The 18,674-nt window shown below is 38.7% G+C and overlaps 1 protein-coding gene across 3 annotated transcripts in view; it reads right to left on the bottom strand.

Annotated features, from left to right (window-relative positions):
• Positions 1-3,155: 3,155 nt before the first annotated feature.
• Positions 3,156-18,674, bottom strand: part of MIA2 (MIA SH3 domain ER export factor 2) — a 34,648-nt gene continuing 19,129 nt past the window's right edge. For 2 of the 3 annotated variants that reach the window (XM_058027036.1, XM_058027034.1), the window contains 14 exons: positions 17,808-17,854; positions 17,535-17,625; positions 16,179-16,317; positions 14,462-14,563; positions 13,105-13,165; positions 12,791-12,826; positions 11,796-11,863; positions 11,056-11,138; positions 10,569-10,700; positions 8,904-9,056; positions 7,437-7,568; positions 4,908-4,984; positions 4,255-4,510; positions 3,156-3,468 (listed from right to left, as the gene is read on the bottom strand). In XM_058027036.1, the coding sequence (XP_057883019.1) occupies positions 3,320-3,468; positions 4,255-4,510; positions 4,908-4,984; positions 7,437-7,568; positions 8,904-9,056; positions 10,569-10,700; positions 11,056-11,138; positions 11,796-11,863; positions 12,791-12,826; positions 13,105-13,165; positions 14,462-14,563; positions 16,179-16,317; positions 17,535-17,625; positions 17,808-17,854 (1,526 nt within the window). In that variant the 3' untranslated portion in view covers positions 3,156-3,319. The remainder of the gene's footprint in view (positions 3,469-4,254; positions 4,511-4,907; positions 4,985-7,436; positions 7,569-8,903; positions 9,057-10,568; positions 10,701-11,055; positions 11,139-11,795; positions 11,864-12,790; positions 12,827-13,104; positions 13,166-14,461; positions 14,564-16,178; positions 16,318-17,534; positions 17,626-17,807; positions 17,855-18,674) is intronic. The other variant, XM_058027035.1, reaches the window with a different exon arrangement.

The following is an 18,674-nucleotide window of genomic DNA, read 5'->3' as shown; positions in this document are numbered from 1 at the left end:
AAGATCGTTTGCCAATGTACTGAAGAGACGCTGTGGGGGATTAAGATAAAATAAATACAGTTACAGCTTTTCATGTTCCGGGAAAGTGCAATACTGGGACTTGTTTCGGTGCCTTTCAGGGCTCAGCCTCAGAAGGGAGGTTTATGTAGCAGATAAATCTGATGGTGACTGCTCAGCAGCATCTGAACCTGAAGTTTGGTTTTGAAGGGTTCAGGATTTCAGGAAGTCACACAGAAAAAGCCAGAAACAAAGCAAATTCTGTGTCCTCCGGTTTAAACAGTTGCAGAATGGTAATTTTATCTCTGCAAGCTATGGCATTTTATGGGTAACTGCCTTACTAAATAGAGTTGGGAAGTAACCTGTTTGCCTTTCTGTTGTATAAATGTGGTTTTAATCTGTTTGGTCTAACCTATTTTCTGCTTTGTTTTAATTAACTTAATCTTGAAAGATATGATGAGGAGCAGGGGAAGCAGCTCACTTGAGTACAGCAGGGGCCTGTGCAGCCCTTTCACTCGCTGCAGCTGCAGCCAGAGCTGGATCTGAGCAATGGCTGTGCATTGTCAGAATGCTCCAGGTCTGGTTTGTTTCATACAGCCTGGAGTCTGCTCACTGGCTGTGGCTTGTGTTCAGGGATGAAGTCACTGTACCTAAAACAGATGGCTAGAATCTACCTTGGAAGTTTCAGGGAGTCTTAAATCAGGAGGGTGTGGTGAAAGCCATACCTTGAGCAGTGGTGGAGAAATGCACCCCTGATTTTTCTCCTCTCTTAGGAGTAGATAGAAGTGAGGTTTGTTTTCCTGTCTGTATTTTCAGCAGTAATCTTTATTAGTGATACCAGGATGAAGGGATTCAAGCTGAAGTGATCTGTAATTGTTAGGAAATTAAGATAATATTCTCTTTCATTTGGAGTGGGACCTTACAAAATATTGCAAAATTACTTTGAACTTGCATGATCCCAAAAGGAGTTTTACTTTTGTTGTTTCTTTGTATTTGCTGAAGAGATGGCAATGTCAGTCTTTTGCATTCTAGGCTAAGCTGTAGGAGCTTGGAACACAAGTCTTCATCTGTCAAAACTTATTCTTTTGCTTATTCTTTTGGGGGTGGCAGAACAGGGACTTCCTCACATACACTTTTGTGTGGCCTTTCTGCATTTGACAGGTTACCATCTACCTGCTTCCTGTTACATGAACCTGACCTTGCCTCCAAATTTGCAAATAAAATTTTGGACTGCTACTAGGGAGGGGAAAAATGTCTCAAATTATGCCATTCTCTCTGCAGGATGATCCAACCCATGCTTTTCCTGCATTTTCTTAGTTCAGCTAGCTTTCCTTTTGCCTGCAGCTTTCAGTACCATTGTGGGCATAGACTGTTTTGGTGGAGGAAGAATTTTTCAGTTAACTTAGAACAAGTATTTCACCCACATGGAGAAAATACTGTGTTTGCTCAGAAAACAGAGATACATTCATAAATAGTTTTTGCACCTCCCAGGTGAGTTGGGCAAGGAATGAAAAAGGTTTATGGCAGTGTTATCAGCCCAGGATTTCTGTGCTATACCCTGGTTCTCTGTGCAGGGGCAAGGCTGTATTTGGCAGTTCTGGTTGCTCCTAGGGCTGTTGACAAGGACAAGGGTAAAACTCAGTAATTCCTTTGAGAATCCTTGTGAAGTCTCTCAGGCAAACTCATAGCCATCAACTAATTGGCTAAAGCTGATGCAACAGCCACGTTAAACTACATGGTTAATTTATCATGGATGATGCTTTAAAATGTCTGTTGTCAGAATCTGTCATTGAATCACTGGAGTACAAATGCTTAACCTAAATGCTTTGAGGGCTAAACTAGAAGTAGAAGGGATAAAGAAATTGTAGGAGTGAGCCATGGAAGAGTTCTACAGCTGAAACAAGCCAACGTGGAAACAATGGTAGGAGCAGGAAGACTGAGCTACAAGAGAAAATGCTCTCTTGGCAGACTCTACCTAAGCAATTACAAAAAAAGTGGGCTGGAGTTTTTTTGGTAACTTCTAATTATGGGGTGTGGTGGCTGCATTTACATTAAAGCCTGAAACTGTGTGTTATGTGTGTGTGCATGCAGAGAATGGAGGCTGCTGGTTGAACTGCTGCTGACTTGGGGCTTGCTAAAACCAGTTTGCTTCTTTATCTTAGAGGGTCCCTTACCAAGTGACTGAATTGAGTCCTTACATTATTTTCAAGTTGAAGCCAAACTGTCAGACCAGCCAGCAGCTCCTGGCAGGAATCTTTAGATTGTACAGTCACCACTGAAAGCTGAGCTGGGCTCTGCCCAGATGCAGCCTGGCTCTGGGCAGCCCCGCCCCGCACGGTGCCTGCTGGGACAGCCCCTCCTGCCGGGGAAGCACCACGCAGGAACCTGAGGAGGTGAACCAGGTACCACACCAACTCCTTTCATAGACAAAGACTTATTAATGCTGCAGTTTGCCACTTCCTTCTTGTACTTTTTAATTCTGCTTTTGTCCTGCCCAGCATTTTCCTAATACTGGTGTTAAAACCTGAAACCTAATAAACCAAACTCATGTTGAGACAGTAAAAACACACCCCTCCTACTGATTTGCTGCAGACATGTCTTCAAAAGCAAGGGCTGGGCTGTGCTGGAGCATATCCTAGCTATGACTCCTTGCTCCCAGGTTATAAAAAGCCCCTGTACACATCTTCAATAAACACTACTCCACTCCAGCTTTTGAAGAGTAATGGGACAGTTGCTCAGCTTTTCTGCTGCCTCTTCCCCCTCAGTGTCATGGCAGGAGAACTGCCACAGTGTAGAGCTTGAGAGCTGAAAGATCACCTAGGAGGCCATTAACAGAGAGGACTCCAGTGGAGAATCATGGTTATTCATCTTTCCCTATCTATTATACCATGTTACCAGTGACATTGCTTTCATTTTCTGTAGATTTTTATTAACTGTTTCCATTTGTTTTCACATCCTATTCATAAAGAAAGCAGCAAGCATCACTTTTGGCATGCAGAGAGACTCCCTGTACAGCTCAACCAGCACAAAGCAGCTGGACTTTTACAATAATATTCACATAATTTAATTTTATACACCTCTGAAGAGACTACTCAAGTTAGAAATGTGTAATTTAAAATGACTATTGTACAGTGGAAATCACTTATTCACAATATTCATAGGTATTTAATTCTTTATTTACAAAATACTATCCTGAGAATTTTTCCTCTTAAGCTTCAATTTGAGCAAAGTACTTTGTATAGACCTAAGTAACAATGGTTACTTAAGGAAAAATGCCAGTAGGAGAGCACAAAACTGGTTCAGGACATTCCCCAGATGACTGTCAAGTCTCCTGCTGTGGTTCTGGTTCTACAGCTGATGGATTTGAGTGAGATGGTTCAACTCTATTTTCAGGAGGAGGTGGTGGAGGCAAAAATCCAGGTCGTGGAGGTGGATAGTGAGGATAAGGTCTCATTGGAAATGGATTTCTTACTGTGAGAGAATCAGAGTAATGCAGTTAATATCAATCACAACAGTAGACATGTACACCTGCTCCTCCTGCTGGCTTAATGTTCAGCTAGGCCCATCTAACTAGAAGTCACATGTCAGGATCCAAAGAGACAGAGATGCCAGGCAAGAGGAGGGCAAAACCATCACTTTTCTTGGTAGTTACCCACAACAGTCTCAAAGCAGCAGCCAGCCACTGCCAGCTCCTGGGCTGCTGCTGCCCCTTCAGTTTGCCACAGCAACCCTTACATGCCATACCTTACAGATATTTTCACAGTTCTTTACATGTACTCAGAGAACAGCAAGAGTCTGAAAGAAGTCCTGCAGTCTGATACTTACACCTTGCTCCAGTTGTGCAATCTCCAAGGGAAAACAGTTGTTTTGGGACTGTCCCTTTGCAGGGCACCAGCACACTTCAGAGCCAGAGGATGAAACTTTTAAGATTTATGGAAGATGCAATTTCATAGGAAGAAAAGGATTAAGGTAACCTACCAACTTGCTTTCCTACCCCCCAAAAAGAATCCTTTAGATGCTGAACAGTACGTGTTCCATATTTTCCAGCCAAAGCTAGTATTTGTTACAAGATCAAGATGAGCTGTTGTGAAAAAGGAAGTGTACAACACAACAAACCTCAATCAGAAAAGATGCTCCCTGTTAGCTGAACTAAGCAGGTGTGCAATTATGCACACATCTACCCCCTGTGGCACCTCAGTACCTGCACAAGGCACTCATGCTCATCAGCGAGAAGCAAAGGCTGCTAAGGGCACGTACTTGGCAGCGGAGGGCGCGGAGGGCCGAAGTCTCGTGCTGGAAAGCATTCCCGTGGCCCTGGAAAGCATTCCCGTGGCCCGTAGATGGCAGCAGGAGGAGGGGGAGGAAAAGGAGGGCCTCTCCTCATGAAAGGTACTGGTGGTGCTCTGGGATCCACAGGCATCAGCGGGGGTCTGACTGGAGGGAAAGGTGGGGGTGCAAACCCTGAAGCCACAGCTTCACTTTCAGGTGCCAGCAACTGATCAGGGAGCGAGTTCTGCAACACAAGGAAACCAGGGAAGTCGGGGGAGGGAAAGAGAACATCTCCAGTGCCACCAGGCCCACTTTCACATGGCTGTGACACTAGCTAAGAGCTAGTTCCAGCTCTGCCTTAGCTGCAGCAAGATCCTGAGCAAGGCTATCTACATGTACTGACCATATGCTTGAGCATAGTTTCGTCTTTTGGGACAGAATTACTTTTCAACAGGGATTATATTAGTAATACATCAAAGTAATTCACAAGGCAATAATTGTTGTGGCAAAGTATACATATAATTTTATAATTTGCACTGAAGAGTGCAATATAATGTGACCAATGGACTACAGACAAATGTTTCTATGTTTTTGCAGAAAATTAAAGCTTCTTTAAATCAAGCCTCTCTATAGCTACTTACACTAAGGTTAGAATGATCCTTCATCCCCTCTCCACTTGGTTCTTTTCGTGGACTCTGTTCTGAAGATGTCTGTCCATCTGTATGCAAAAGTTTAAAGTTATTCAGTGCTGATCTCTTTCCACTGATTTCAGTATTTTTTTCCTGAAATCAGGACAGACTGGCAACAAAACCAACAGCAAGCAGCAGTTCCATTTCCCCCTCCCTCCCACTAATAAGCCCCATGCTGGGAATGGCTGGGCCATGATATGCTTTTGGCACACAGCTTCACACCAATCCTATTCAAGTATCACTAAAAACAATTCCCTCCTTGGCTCACAAATATCAAGGAAACTTCCAGAACTACATCAGTTTTGGATGAGTAGTCAGAAGAAATTATAATAATGACCATCATCATGATCATCCTCCTCCTCCTCTCATTAGCCTTATTTACTTTATAAGTAAAGAGATAAATAGAAACTTCAGTCTTTTTACTTTTAAACTTTGCTAGGAACAAGTATTTTCAATAACAACTAGAGAAAACTATTAAAGGAAATTGTCAGAGAGTAGAATCTGACTGGAAATAAATATACTAAATATATACACTAAATACACTTTCTTTAAACAAACAAACAACCCCCCAAATCTAGATTTGAAAAATATTGCTTTCTTACGCTTCAGCTTGAATAGAGATGATTATACTGAAAAAGAACAAACCAAAACAAGCCTTTTAACTAGTGACAGTGTTTTTATGTACATGTTGTATTTCTACTCCTTGAAAGCAAACAAAGCTTTTTTTCTCAAAGAACAGACAGCTCTTTTCAAAAACTCTAAATTACTTGTCATTTCAAGGAGGCCCGGCCTTGTTGATGATATTGTTACTCAATCTAAAACACTTCAACTCCTATGTCACACAAAGAGAATACTCGTGCCTTGATATTTATGTTGCGTAACACTTTGCATTTTAGGTCCTTAGAAGTTCTTCATAAACTCTGACAGCCTTTAACTCTTCTTTCTGGCAAGATGCTTCCTGCTCCAGGTACCTCCTCAAGTGAAAAGTTTTCATAGTTTACCACACCATCTTAGGAAAATCCATATTCTTTTGTTCACTTTAAATAACATTTTGATTCTCTTCCTAAGAAATGTAACTTGTTAACTCCACTGAGTAGGAGCCTTGATTTCAGTACTGAGACACTCTGCTGTTCTGAAGTCAGATGTGCTGGATGGGCTGTTTTTTGGTGGTTGGTTTTTTAATTGAATGGCTCTTTTTGGGTTTTGGGTTTTTTTACAAATACTCAGCCAACTCTAGTGAAATTATGTGTCTCTAAAAAGCAACATTCACAAATTCTTAATAAATGCTTGCAACAAAGTTATCCAAAACCGTGTTTCCATTCAAACAGCTCTGAATTGCCCAGAACTGACTACAACGTTTAAAAAAAATTAATTGTTGCTTGGCAGTGACTGAAGAAAGGGGTAAAAAAAGGATACATTAATAAGAACAAAGACAGTGCACCTCTGCTGTCCTTCAGTCAGCTGCCAGGTGCCGGAAGAAAGAGCTCAGTGGAACACGAAGTATCAGAAGGCAGAAGTGAGAAAGCAGAAGCGCAACTGCCAGAAGGCTTGGGAAGAGGGAAGGTCAGTAGCTGCACAGGAACAGAACTGTCTTCCAGTAAAGAACAACTCCCTGTGAAACCTGAACCTTCAACTTGCAACCACATTCAGCATTCCCAGTTCTCACACACTGTGACACCGAGTAGCAAAAGTTCTCTCTCCTCTGGCCAGAAACGGTGCAAGGGAGATGGCAACTTCCTACTGATCCTGTCAGGAGCTGAGTCCTGGGTGCTGAAGTTTCTGCTGGGAATTTAATGGCTTCACTTCACTGATGAATCAGACACAAGTGACTTACCAGGGCATTACATAAAGATGAAAAATGCTTACTAAGTATGAAGCTCTGTGACCAAACTTTACCTATGAGCTTCTGCCAGTTGCCAAGCGTCACAAACTAAATGTCCATAATTGGCAAATTCAAAACTAGTGGGTCAGTGAAAGGTGTGATTAAACTGGGGCAATTCACTGTGAACTACAAGAAGCTGCCACTATGGTCAACAGTTTGAAGGAAGAGGCCTCTGTGCACCAAGCCAGTGGACACCTGAACATTTGCCTGTTTCTGTTTCACTCTCTGTGAGTCCTAAGCCTTTCTAACTTTACCAGATGTGGTACAGAAATGCAAGTATGGGTTTGTGATGTTTTAATGCTGTGATAAGCCTCATGGGAGGGACCAAAACAGACTCTCAGCCAATTATGAGTGGTTAACACACAGAACAGTGAGGGTAGACCACAAAAATACCTGATGACTGCCATTGACAGAATCCTGCCCACCTGACAGCAGGGAGGGCTATTGCTCCAACAGGAAATGGCTGCATCAAGGCCAGCAGGTGTTCAAATGTTTCTTACACAATGGAACTTCACATCTGTGGTAGCTAAAAACCTGTCCTCTTGCCACAGCTTACCATAGGATTTTCCATTCTAGACTATCATGGAAGCAACTCCCACCTGTTTTATCAAAAGACTGAACATTGTAAGCTCGTAGTTCTGCTGGTCCAGAAAGTCTTCCAGTATTTGGAGGATTAGGGAAAAATCTTTCTTGTCTTCGAGCAGGAAGAGCTGGATCAGCATAAGGCTCACCTAACATTGGAGAAATCACAAAAAGCAGGTCTGTGAAGATGTATTCCTTCCATTCCACACAATTTTAGACCAGGAAGGTTCTCTGAGTATCTTAAGCTCTTGTAAATGTACGAAGTGTCTATTAATCAGGGTGAGCAAACAAAGATAACACAGAGGAATCCCACCAAGTATATCCAATTGCTTATGTTTCTAAAGAGCTGCAAAAGAAAAAGTTCGTTGATTTTTGGTTTAACTTAGGCAATCATAACTTTCAAAATTCTGCTGTAAGTTATAAACAGAGGGGCCTTGAAACAAAGGTTCAACTTAGCAAAGATGGAAGACAAAATAAGTAACTGTATGTTTTAAGCCATTCTTAGGTAAGAATACTATTTTCCATTATGTTTCATAGTGCTGTAATATGTTTCCACCAACTTGCCAGCATCAGATCTAGCAATCTGTCATGCAGCTACAGGACAAACTGCATCAGTGAGATCCAGGGGCAAGGTGGGCTAAGGGCAAGAAGGAAAGGCCAAGGAAACCAAACTACCTCTCTGCAGGATCCTGTCAAGAGACTACACCTGCCAGATGAGAAACTGCATCCTGAGAGGACCTTGAGTTCTCCCACCAGGCTTTCACACGGATCTGTACTGCTTGCTGCAGTAATAACTGACGTTACCTAATTTTTTTTTTTTCTGAACTTGTAACATTTTTTCTTCTTTATTACAGGTACCCAGGAAGGTTGTCCATACCCCAAATTTTTCCTTGAGAAATAATCAGCAGAATTAACTCATCCCTGCTTTCCCTGAGTGGTTAAGTGCAATACAGATGTTTATCTGTAGAAGTGAGAGTGAAGACTGATTTTGCTGCTGTTAATCATTGAAGAGATAGTATCAACAGGAAAACACATGCCAGACAGGATGAATGTACCATGGTACTCCTGTACTATTAATATAAAGGGGTTTTTTTTGAAAAATATTTTTTTTCGACGTTGTCTAATTTTTATTTAAATAAATTAGACTTAAATAAATTTTACTTCTTAAATCTCTTAGTAATTTACTTCTATCCAGCCCATAGAGGTCTTTTAATGCACTAAACAAACTCCCAGTAAAATGATGAAACCAAACAGTTGATTGTCCCTTGATAATACCAATATGTTCTTAAAAGATAGCAGAGAAGTGCAAGTGAATCACACTGTTCAAGAAGAGGAAAAAACTACTATTAAAAAAAGCCAGTTCAGTTGCACGTGCAGGTCCAAGAAAACACTTAATATTTTTAAACCCAAAACAGTTAAATATATAGACTGCAAGTCAGTAACTGCTCTTTTGCATGGATACAGTAGCTAAGCAGAGTTTTTACCTGGTGGAGGCAGAATTATCCTGCGTTCTCTCTCCCAAGGAGGAGACAGGGATCCAGTATCTGATGGTGGTCTGTGGGCATCTGTTAATCTATCGGAATTCAGCTCTCCTCTCTCACTTCCAGCTTCGTACATGGCAGCTGGTCCTCTGGATCCTAATTGAAGAAATGGAGTAGTTATTCACCTTTAAATGTTTTAAATCCTGTGCCATGGCTCTCCTCATTCAGTCTGGAAAGAGTGGAACAGATCATGGAATGCCAGCAGTGCCAGGACACAGGAGGTGCTGGCTCCACGGGGCGCTCGGCTGTTTGCTACCGACCACGAGAAGGGTTCCAAGGTGTGCAGTGACAAGCCTTAGCTCAGTAACAGCACAGAGGACCTGCAATGCTTTTGAAAAACTCATCACTGTACAAGTTTCAGTTAATGTGAACCAGACACCAGCACCCTCATGATAAATAATCTTCTCAGTGATAAAAACCTGCTGCTAATCAAACTAGCAATTAGCATGCTGAGAGTTAATATCAGTATCATAAAACATCCATCTGCATTCAACACTCTTCTGGTTCTAATTCTTTATTCAAGAAGAAGGAAAAAAACCAAACCAAAAAATCCAAACCTAATAAAAAAATAATCCTCTAAGGCCAGGTCAACACATAATCAAGTGCAATAAGAACCGTAAAAACGAGTGATTTTAGATGGCAAGCTTCCTCTAAAACAGACTGGGTCTGAAAAATTACAAATATACTGAATTCTGCTATCATTCCCTAGATCTCCATGCTATAATGCAACCTAAAACTTGAAGCCATTGTGTGTCTTGTGCACTCTGAGATAAGTACTCTAATTGCACTTACTGAAATACTTATAGAATAGAAATTTAGACATATTTCCCACTAATTAAGTAGAGGCTTCAGTGGGTGCAACGGTAAAAATAAATTAATTATTACCTGTAACAGATGCTGAACTTCACTCTACAGAGCATTTACCTACACTGCTTCCATCAGCATAAGAAATATGAATGGAGGGTATTTTTCTTCCCTTACAACCCATGCTACCCCAGCTTACTTTCAGCTGTTCTGGAATTTCTGAATTGTACTCCTTACACACAACCCTCTTGGTCCCTTCTATCAGTAGGGAAGAAACACTCTCTATGTATGATGGCTACTTCAAATTTAGAACAAAGGGAAGGGAGACAAATTACTGAACCAGTAACTTTCTAATACCACAACCTCCAATAAAACTGCCTCATGTTTTTGACAACATTCTCTGACAGACTGTAGACCAATTAGATGGAAGGGGTGCTATTCTTTCTTCAGAAAAATAATTTACTCCTTTTTACTTTACAATCACACTTATTTCAGCAGAATCCCATCTGTCCAAGAAACAAAAGACAAGGGATAAGTCTGGCTTTTTACTTCTCTTAATTTATGCTTCTAAAATGAATCCACTGACCAACCTACCAAAAAAACTAGATTTCCAATTGCACTGTTACACATTAAAAAGCTTTAGAAGCAAGCTGTAAAGCAGGAAGAGTTTGTTCAATTAACTGTTGATGTTGAATTGGTTGTTTTAATACTTTTTGTCACTAACAAGAGGGAAAGGTGTGACAGGTTTATAGGAGAGGAGAGAGAAATTCAGAATAGATACATTTTCAAGTTTAAGAATTGTACCTCTTCCTCCTCCTCCACCTGGAAGCATAGGTGAAAGCCTTAAAGGACCCTCCAATAAAGTTGGAGGGGAAAGAAAAGCTCTTGTTTCAGATGAAGGCCGGCCCATTGGTGAGGGTCCATATGGGGAATGCTCTGGAACAGTTAAAACAAAATACTCAAGTTCACAATACTTAGTTTAACAACTGCATAAATAACTTCTCATGTGAAGTTAAAAACTAAACTGTGTAACTAAAATGAAAACTGTGCTCTCATTACCATGCATAACATATTCCCAGTCTACTCTCATCAAAAACACAAATGCTCTTAGTTTCAACAAAATACTTGATGTGACCTAGAGTCACTTATGACCCAATTATTTTTTTTAAATGACTGGTATTGTACATACACATGGCCAAGATAGTTTTCAAACAATTAAATATGTGTGGTCTTGGGAAACAAAACCATAAACCAAAAGAATTAGGCTCTATTTTACAATTCAATACTGTACCTCTGCCAAATGGTCTCATTGGAATATCAAGAGCATAAGGGTCTTTTTCTAAAAGTTCAAGTTTAAATTCTGCTTCAGTTAATCTGCAAAGAGACAACAAATAAGTAGTAAGTGACTAATAAATGCAAAAGCTTTCCCAGACTACACTGTTTACTGCCAGGCTTTCTACCTAACTGGTTAATGAAGCAAGGTATTTTATTTCCTAAATAAATATGACAAAGGTTGTCACAGTACTCTGAACTTATGCCTGAGAGTATTTCTCTATGCTGCTGTGTTTAAACTGTAATTCAGAAGTTGAAGTTGCATTTTAGATGTCACATTCTTAATATGACATCACTACTGCCCTCCAAGTGTGAGTTAACCTCACACCTGAAAGTTCCTCTCAGTGACCACCGTTAGTTCAGCATTAACTTCTGAGATAAGCTGTGAAATCATTTTACTAACTTAAAACAAACAAGCAAACAAACAATCCCCCCCCTCCCCCCCAACATTTGTGTTCTAGCACTACATTCTGCTTCTTTCCCCAGGTATTTCAATACTTCACATAGTTCCTCAGTTCTTACTTTCTTGCATGTCATAATTACAGGAAAGCTCAAGTGACTCCCCTTCTTTCAGAACTCAGACACTGTGATCTCTCTGCTGTATTTGGGCCACAATACATTAACAGAAAACATCAATCTGCCTAAATCCAACACATGCCAAACTGCATTTGTTTAGGAGTGGAGAAGAACTGCACTTACTTTTGTCTGTTATGTGAATTTTCTTTTTTTATATCATTGAGATGCCTTTCAGCTGCTCGGGCTGTCAGCTTTGGGAAAGGACAAAAACCAGGCTTAGATATTGCTATTTTTTGATTAAATGCTTCATAAATATGACAATTCCTAGGTCCAAGACATTTTATGTGAAGTGTATAAATTGCATTTTCGCAAGAGATGATTCATATATGGAGCCCCACATATGTCAGCAACTTATATTAACAGCTCTAAAACTCAAATTTTGGAGGAATGATAAGGCTTTCCTGCAGGTTCTTAAAACTTCACAAATTGAATTCTTTGGTTACACCTGCTTTGAAGCATTTACAGAAGATCTGAAGTCTCAAATTCTATGTAAGAATTTTATAATTTTTGTATTTTAAAATTAGATAGATAAAATCTCTGGAATTATGACCACAAAGCATCATAGCTTTTAGCAGGATTTTATCTCAGACATTCTGTGAAAGTGAAGAATGTATTAGTCAGGAGATAGTTTAAATTTTCCTGTTTGGAAAAAAAGGCAAAAACAAATTTTGTAGAAACATTGTTAGGAAGCTGTCAATGGAACATACTGTTCTGACAGGACATAATGTGTTCTACTTGTAGATAAAAGAAGTGAAGTACACCCAAAGAAAATATCAAAATGGCATTGAAACAAGGCCAAAAGCTTTCATTATTAGCAAAATGTCACACATTTGTTATATGGTGTCATGTTCTTCCAGCAGATTTATTGCTATAACAAATGGTATAATATTATCATTCTACTGTGTTCATAAGTATCCAGTTTAATTTCTCCAACTATTTTATATAATAGAAGTGTTTTCAACATGCTTTTGTGTATTTATGCAAGAAATATGTTTCAAAGTGAAAGGTTAGAGATAATGTTGATGATCTGTTTTTAGTATGAACCAAAAGGTGATAAAGCAAACTTTTCAAATAATGAAAATGCAGAAAACACAGAAAATGCAGTATTTGGAACTTACCCAATTATCATGAGCTTTTTTCTCATGTGAAGTAATCTGTGAAGGAGAGATTAATTATTCACCTAGACCCCAAAACTTAGGATTATATGCTCTTTTTATAAATTTAATGTGTGTGGGCAATTTATAATGAGGTGCCTAAACTGAAAATTCAACTTTATTGGAAAGTTATCTGGTGAGAGGGAGGGGGAGGCAAAATTAGACACCCAACAAAGCCAAGCCAAGCCAAACAGAGTTCACAAGCTAACAGCAAGTGGTATTCCAGTTGCAGTAAATCCCTCCTGCTGGGATGGATGTAGTCACACAGCACAAAATACCTGATTCTCATAAGAGCGAATGGTTCTCTCCAGCTCCTCTTCCAGGTCCTTTGCTCGCTCTCTGTAACAAAATGAGAATTTATGATATTGTAATAAAACGTGCAGGAAAGTTTGGAATACCATAAACTCACAACAAACAAGGTGTAATTGAGATTTTTTTAAATCCAAAAGACAGTATTGTCACTTAGGCCCATGGGACATAAAAAATTATACTAACAGTGGAAATTCTAGCCTTACATTTGAGGCAAACAGGGATGCAAACAAGAGAACAGAACCCAAAGTCCAACACACCCCCAAGTTTTCAGTGGTTTGTGATGTTTCCAGCATAAAGGCTGTCCTTCCTCACATGCCCTAGCAGCCAGCCTCAGCCAGCTCAGCACAGGAACTGATGTGGCTGGAGCACCACACTGTCACAGGCAGCCCTGAGGGACAGCCACCTGCACTGAAGTTACTTCAAGACCACATGTCTGATGCCACCTTTGCTGCCAGCTGCCCGTGCACAGCCTCTCTGGGTTCTACACTTTCTCAGCAGGTGGGACAAAGACACAGACAATGCTTGGGTATACTCAATTTGCAATATTAATATTATCTTTAAAATTAGGATGCCTATAAAATGCATGTTCTGGATAAATCAGGAAGAGTGAATTCTGTCTTCCTGTATGGATAGTGAAGAATGTCCACAAAGAAGTATTCATCACTACTGTTCAGTCAGGCCTAACTAACTGAACCATATCCCCATAAACACTGAAGTAAAATGGCAAATATACATTACATATTGAAAAGTTATGCCACAGTGAGAGGAAATGCAGAAAAAAACCCAGAGGTACACAGCTGGTGTAACAAAAACCAGAGCAAAGCAGTTAGGAAACAGCTACAGCAAATATTCACCCCCGACAATATTTTAGTAAATAATTTCTAAGCAACAGGACTATCTGAAAAGCTTTGAGAAACAGAAACAGAATAATACAATTATACAGCAGAAATGTTAGCTCTGTATGAAAACTGAACATTCCATATATTTCACAACTTTTTATTTTTATCTTTGTTCATTAAGGAGAACTAGATTAGAGACCCCCTTCTACCACACCATTAAAGCTACTGTATCAGCACAATTAGGATTCTAATGGAAGAGCAGATGCCATAATCTTTAACACCCAAATGTTTTAATATTTTAACTTTTTTAAAACGTAAAACCACCCATAGTCTGTATTATTACACACAAACCAGTGTCTAACACACATACACCACAAAGAAACTGGAAGAAAATACATTTGCTTATGCTGTGTTTTTTTAAATTCTTTATTGCACTTTCTTCACTTTGGAACAAGTGATTACAACAACTAAAATCTGCAATTACCTGTAGGTGTTAAGTTCTTCAGCAGCATGAATAATTTTTTCATCTACTTTAGAAAGCTTTTCTTCCTTCTGTAGACGTTCCCTCTCTTCTACTGTCAACTTCCTTTAAACAAAATTCAAAGTTATGGTTAATTTTGTTTCAAGTCAACAATTTTGAAAGCAGCCACAAATCATATCAAACATACTAAAACCCAAACTACACTAACAGTCAGAGATTTGTTCTGGTATTTTCTAAAAATAATTTTCTAGAGGAAAAAAAGAATGCTACTAGCAATTAAAAAAAAAAAAAAGAAGGCTTTCCAGATCCTCCTTTTTTGTCCTAATGCCTTATTGGGCATTACAGAAGAAAAACTCGTGCATAAGATAGTTCTGCAAAACACACATGGATACCACTGCTGAGTACAGCCCTGAATGGATAAACTGGATATTTTCCTGTGAACAGCAGCTCTTATCAATCAAGCTGTCTAAATCATAGATCTTGTGAACATGATTTAAATTTATTTTCTACTCAATCTTCATTTCCTACTTTATCATTTTCCCTGTTTGAATAGATTCAATTTTTAAACATTGCCTTAATTAATTCTAAGGGTTTTTTTGTACTGCTACATCACCCCACCTGCTTCTCCCCACTCCTTTTCGGCTTTTCTAAAATTCTTTGATAAGCAGTGTACATTTGCTGAGTTTTAGTGAGGTTATTTTTAAATACCACCCACACAGTCTGCTTTCTGCCTGCTTATTGTATCTTTTTTTTTAACAGGTTCCTTCCCACTCCCTCCCTGTTCTTTTTCAAAAAATCAAAATACTAACGCAGTGATTTCTAGGATTTATTGCATCTACAAAGATGCTAAATATCTACACAAAGACACATGCTACAGAGTAGATTACTGAAAGTAATACTTCAAAAAGGTCCTGCACACTGCTCAGTATAGGATCTAGTCTTGCGCTGATTCTCTTGCTGCTTTCAAGATTATGCCCACCCTTTGAAGAAATAATTTCTGATTAGTAAAACTAATTTTACACATGGCCTAAAGTGATGCCCTCTGCTGCCACACATATACACACACACACTCCTGAAGGTTACCACATGCCCTGGACGAATCAACTTTAATTTCTAGTCCTAAACATATTTCTGATTTCAATCACTGGGTCATAATCCCTACTAACATTCTGACTGTGAGGCAGATAGTACAGTCTTCATCTCCTGGTTTTCCTGGTGAGGAAAGCCTGATTCACAAGGGTTCTATATTGCTTACCACCAAGAGCTTGCCTATGTTGGGTTTAGTTTTATATATATCTTGTCATTCCTCTCACATTCCTTGCTCTATTATATAAAATATATCTCACAGTTAAAGCACCTACTTATTTTCTTTCAGCAACTTTGACACATGTATTACATCAAATAATAATTCAATTAAAGAAAAAATAATCGAGCTGTCCTACTTTAATTGCCTTATTTCACAGATTAAAAATCTGTTACTTTGTTTCTGTACTTGCTTGTGGTAAAGTCCTAAAATGAACTGGTTCATGCAAACAGTTCCTATAAACTTCTGTAAACACAAATGTGCATGAAAGTGTAATAAATTGTCTACACAATTCAGAAAATTCTGGAAAGCAGTATGCAAACCTTCAATAATTTTCAGTCTCCCAAATGAGTGTTACATTCAAATCAAACAGCATTGAAGATAAGAAGCATTCAAGATAAGAAGAGGAACCAGCACCTGTGTAGTTTCATTTCATTCTCTTGATAAAGCTCAGTCATTACTTTAAGCTTCTGCTGAAGCTTTTGAACTTCGCTTTCAAAAGATTCATTTTCAGACTGCAAGGAAGCTTGCTGGCTTTGGAGGGTTTCTATGCGTTCTGTCAAAAGTAAAGATAATTATACTGGGATAACACATTGGCAATATTTCAGTACACAAAAGTCTGTAAAAACCTTTGATTCTATGTTGATTTAGTGACATAAGATACAAAGTTAACATATTTCAATATATGACACAAAATGAGAAACCATCAATTATACTCTCTACCTGCCACAAAGTGCAGCCCTGTGTGTGTCAGGCCTTTGCTCTAAACCATGTAACTTCTTTGAAAACAACACAGTTTTGTAATTCAGAATCTACATTTTCATTTAGGGCTTTTACTATTGCAATTACTTGACTGAAGGAGTACAACCAGCACCACCACACGCTCTTGCAGATATACCTATACAAGGTCCTCCTCAACAGCCTGAATGGGTAACTCAGATTTGTCAAACTACCTTTATCTTTCCAAATTGAATTCAAAATCATGTTTCTTTTCCTATTTATTATTCCTGTGCCTCTTTTCAAGAAATATAACAAAGCTTCAAGTAAGTTTGAACATCTTCATGGGACAGAGCTACAGTCAATTTGGAGAACTCACTAGCACAAGGAACATGTTTAAAGGACTGTTAAGAAACTGAAAAATACAGTCTGACAGAGCATTTAACATTTAACCCAAATAACAAAGCCATACATTCACAAGTGATGGCTACTCTACCAGCTATGATTTTGAAAGCAATAGCTAATTACAGATTTTAATTTGAACTTGAGTTGTTTTCATTTCATAAGGTTTAATTCACTATGTCCTACACAACAGAGGAAAAGAAACAGAGCAAGATGTTTTTAAGTTCAATTCTCTAAATGCAGTACTTTATATTTTAAGGATTGAGCTTGCACCCATTACAAACTAACTATAATTAAGCTACCCTTTTAATAGATGGTTTTAAAATTTAGAATAAAACTTCACTCTTTCATGTCCAGAAATTATGTAAAGAAGTTTTATGTATTTATTAACATTACTTTGCTCTTGTATTTTAAGATTCTATAGCTAACTTTATAGTTACAGAATATTCCAACAGAGTGCAACCAAATTACGACTTTGATTGCTCCACATCTAAAATCATGTCTTTAAAATAGCTAAGCAACTTAAAAATTAATTTTAAAAATCAAGAAGTTATTACTGTAAACTTAATACAGTTTTTACTGGAATTAATACTTGCAGCCTGTAACACCATTTTACCAAAGCAGCATCTTAAAGGCAAAACAGAATTTAATTACCCATAAGTTCTTCTTTAGCTTTATTTTCATCAGACAGTTTTGAATACATTTGATCTCTTTCTGCTTCCATGGTCTTTAAACAAGCATTTAACTACAATCAAGATTGAAAAAAAAGGAGAACATTATAAGATTACAAGATTAAGAAAGTGCTTGCATGGAAAAATACCTAATTAAACTTTAAAATATGCTAAACTCTGATACTGGTATTACCAGAATAACTACATATTAGTTAGTTTCCCCTCTTCTACCCACAAGCTTCTTAAAATCACGTACCTTTGCAGCATAGATCAATTTCTTTACAGTTCGTTTTTGCTCATCATCTGCTTGAAGGAATAGAACAATAAATCATGTAAAAAGCATGAAAGGGTTTGTGACAGGGATTATTGCTATTATTTGTTTTTTGTACAAGAGCAATGCCAACATACAACATAGGTATGCTAACAACAGGCACAGCATACTTGGAGGATAAAGGAGCAAAACCAAAGCAGGGGTGTGAGTAGAAGATATGCCATTGTAGTGCTTTGTTTGCCAGTCAATCACAACTCAGACTGGTCATGCTAACAGTGAGATGCTGAATACACACTCCAAGATTGATGGGCTTGTGCCCTGTGGTACCATAAGTACCAGCACAAAAAGAAGATGCAGCAAGAAAGAGGAGGAAGAAGAGCTTTTCTGTGTTGCTGTTTAAGGGGAATCACATCTACACCCTTAGATGACACTGCTACCACACTGCCTGCAACAAGCAACACCTCTGTAAGGATAAGGAAGAAAAAATTAGGCTCTAAGGGCCCTCACTACTACTGCTGGGAGGAACTTGAAGAATAAATAAAAGCAAGATTTCCACCTAGAAATGCCACAAAGTCACTCCTTAATATAGAGACATGTACTGCAGAATTCTGCAAGAGACTGACCCCTGAGTCTTTACATTGCTCTATGACAGTCTGTATGCCACACAGTGCTGAACAGGAAAATAGGTTGCTATTCCAGAGATGTCCAAGCATCAGTTAACTGTCCAACATGAATGACATTGGGTATGATTTAAAAATCTGACTTCTACAAAGCTAATCTTGCAACTTTCCTGGCAGTTAGTCACTTCTGTACTTCTAAAACATCTGTTAAATATTTAAATAGGGAAAACAT

The sequence above is a fragment of the Melospiza georgiana genome, chromosome 6 (assembly GCF_028018845.1).
Source record: "Melospiza georgiana isolate bMelGeo1 chromosome 6, bMelGeo1.pri, whole genome shotgun sequence".
Taxonomy (NCBI): Eukaryota; Metazoa; Chordata; class Aves; order Passeriformes; family Passerellidae; genus Melospiza; species Melospiza georgiana.
The sequence above is the reverse complement of the archived record's forward strand: the minus strand, read 5'-3'. Positions and strand labels throughout refer to the sequence as shown.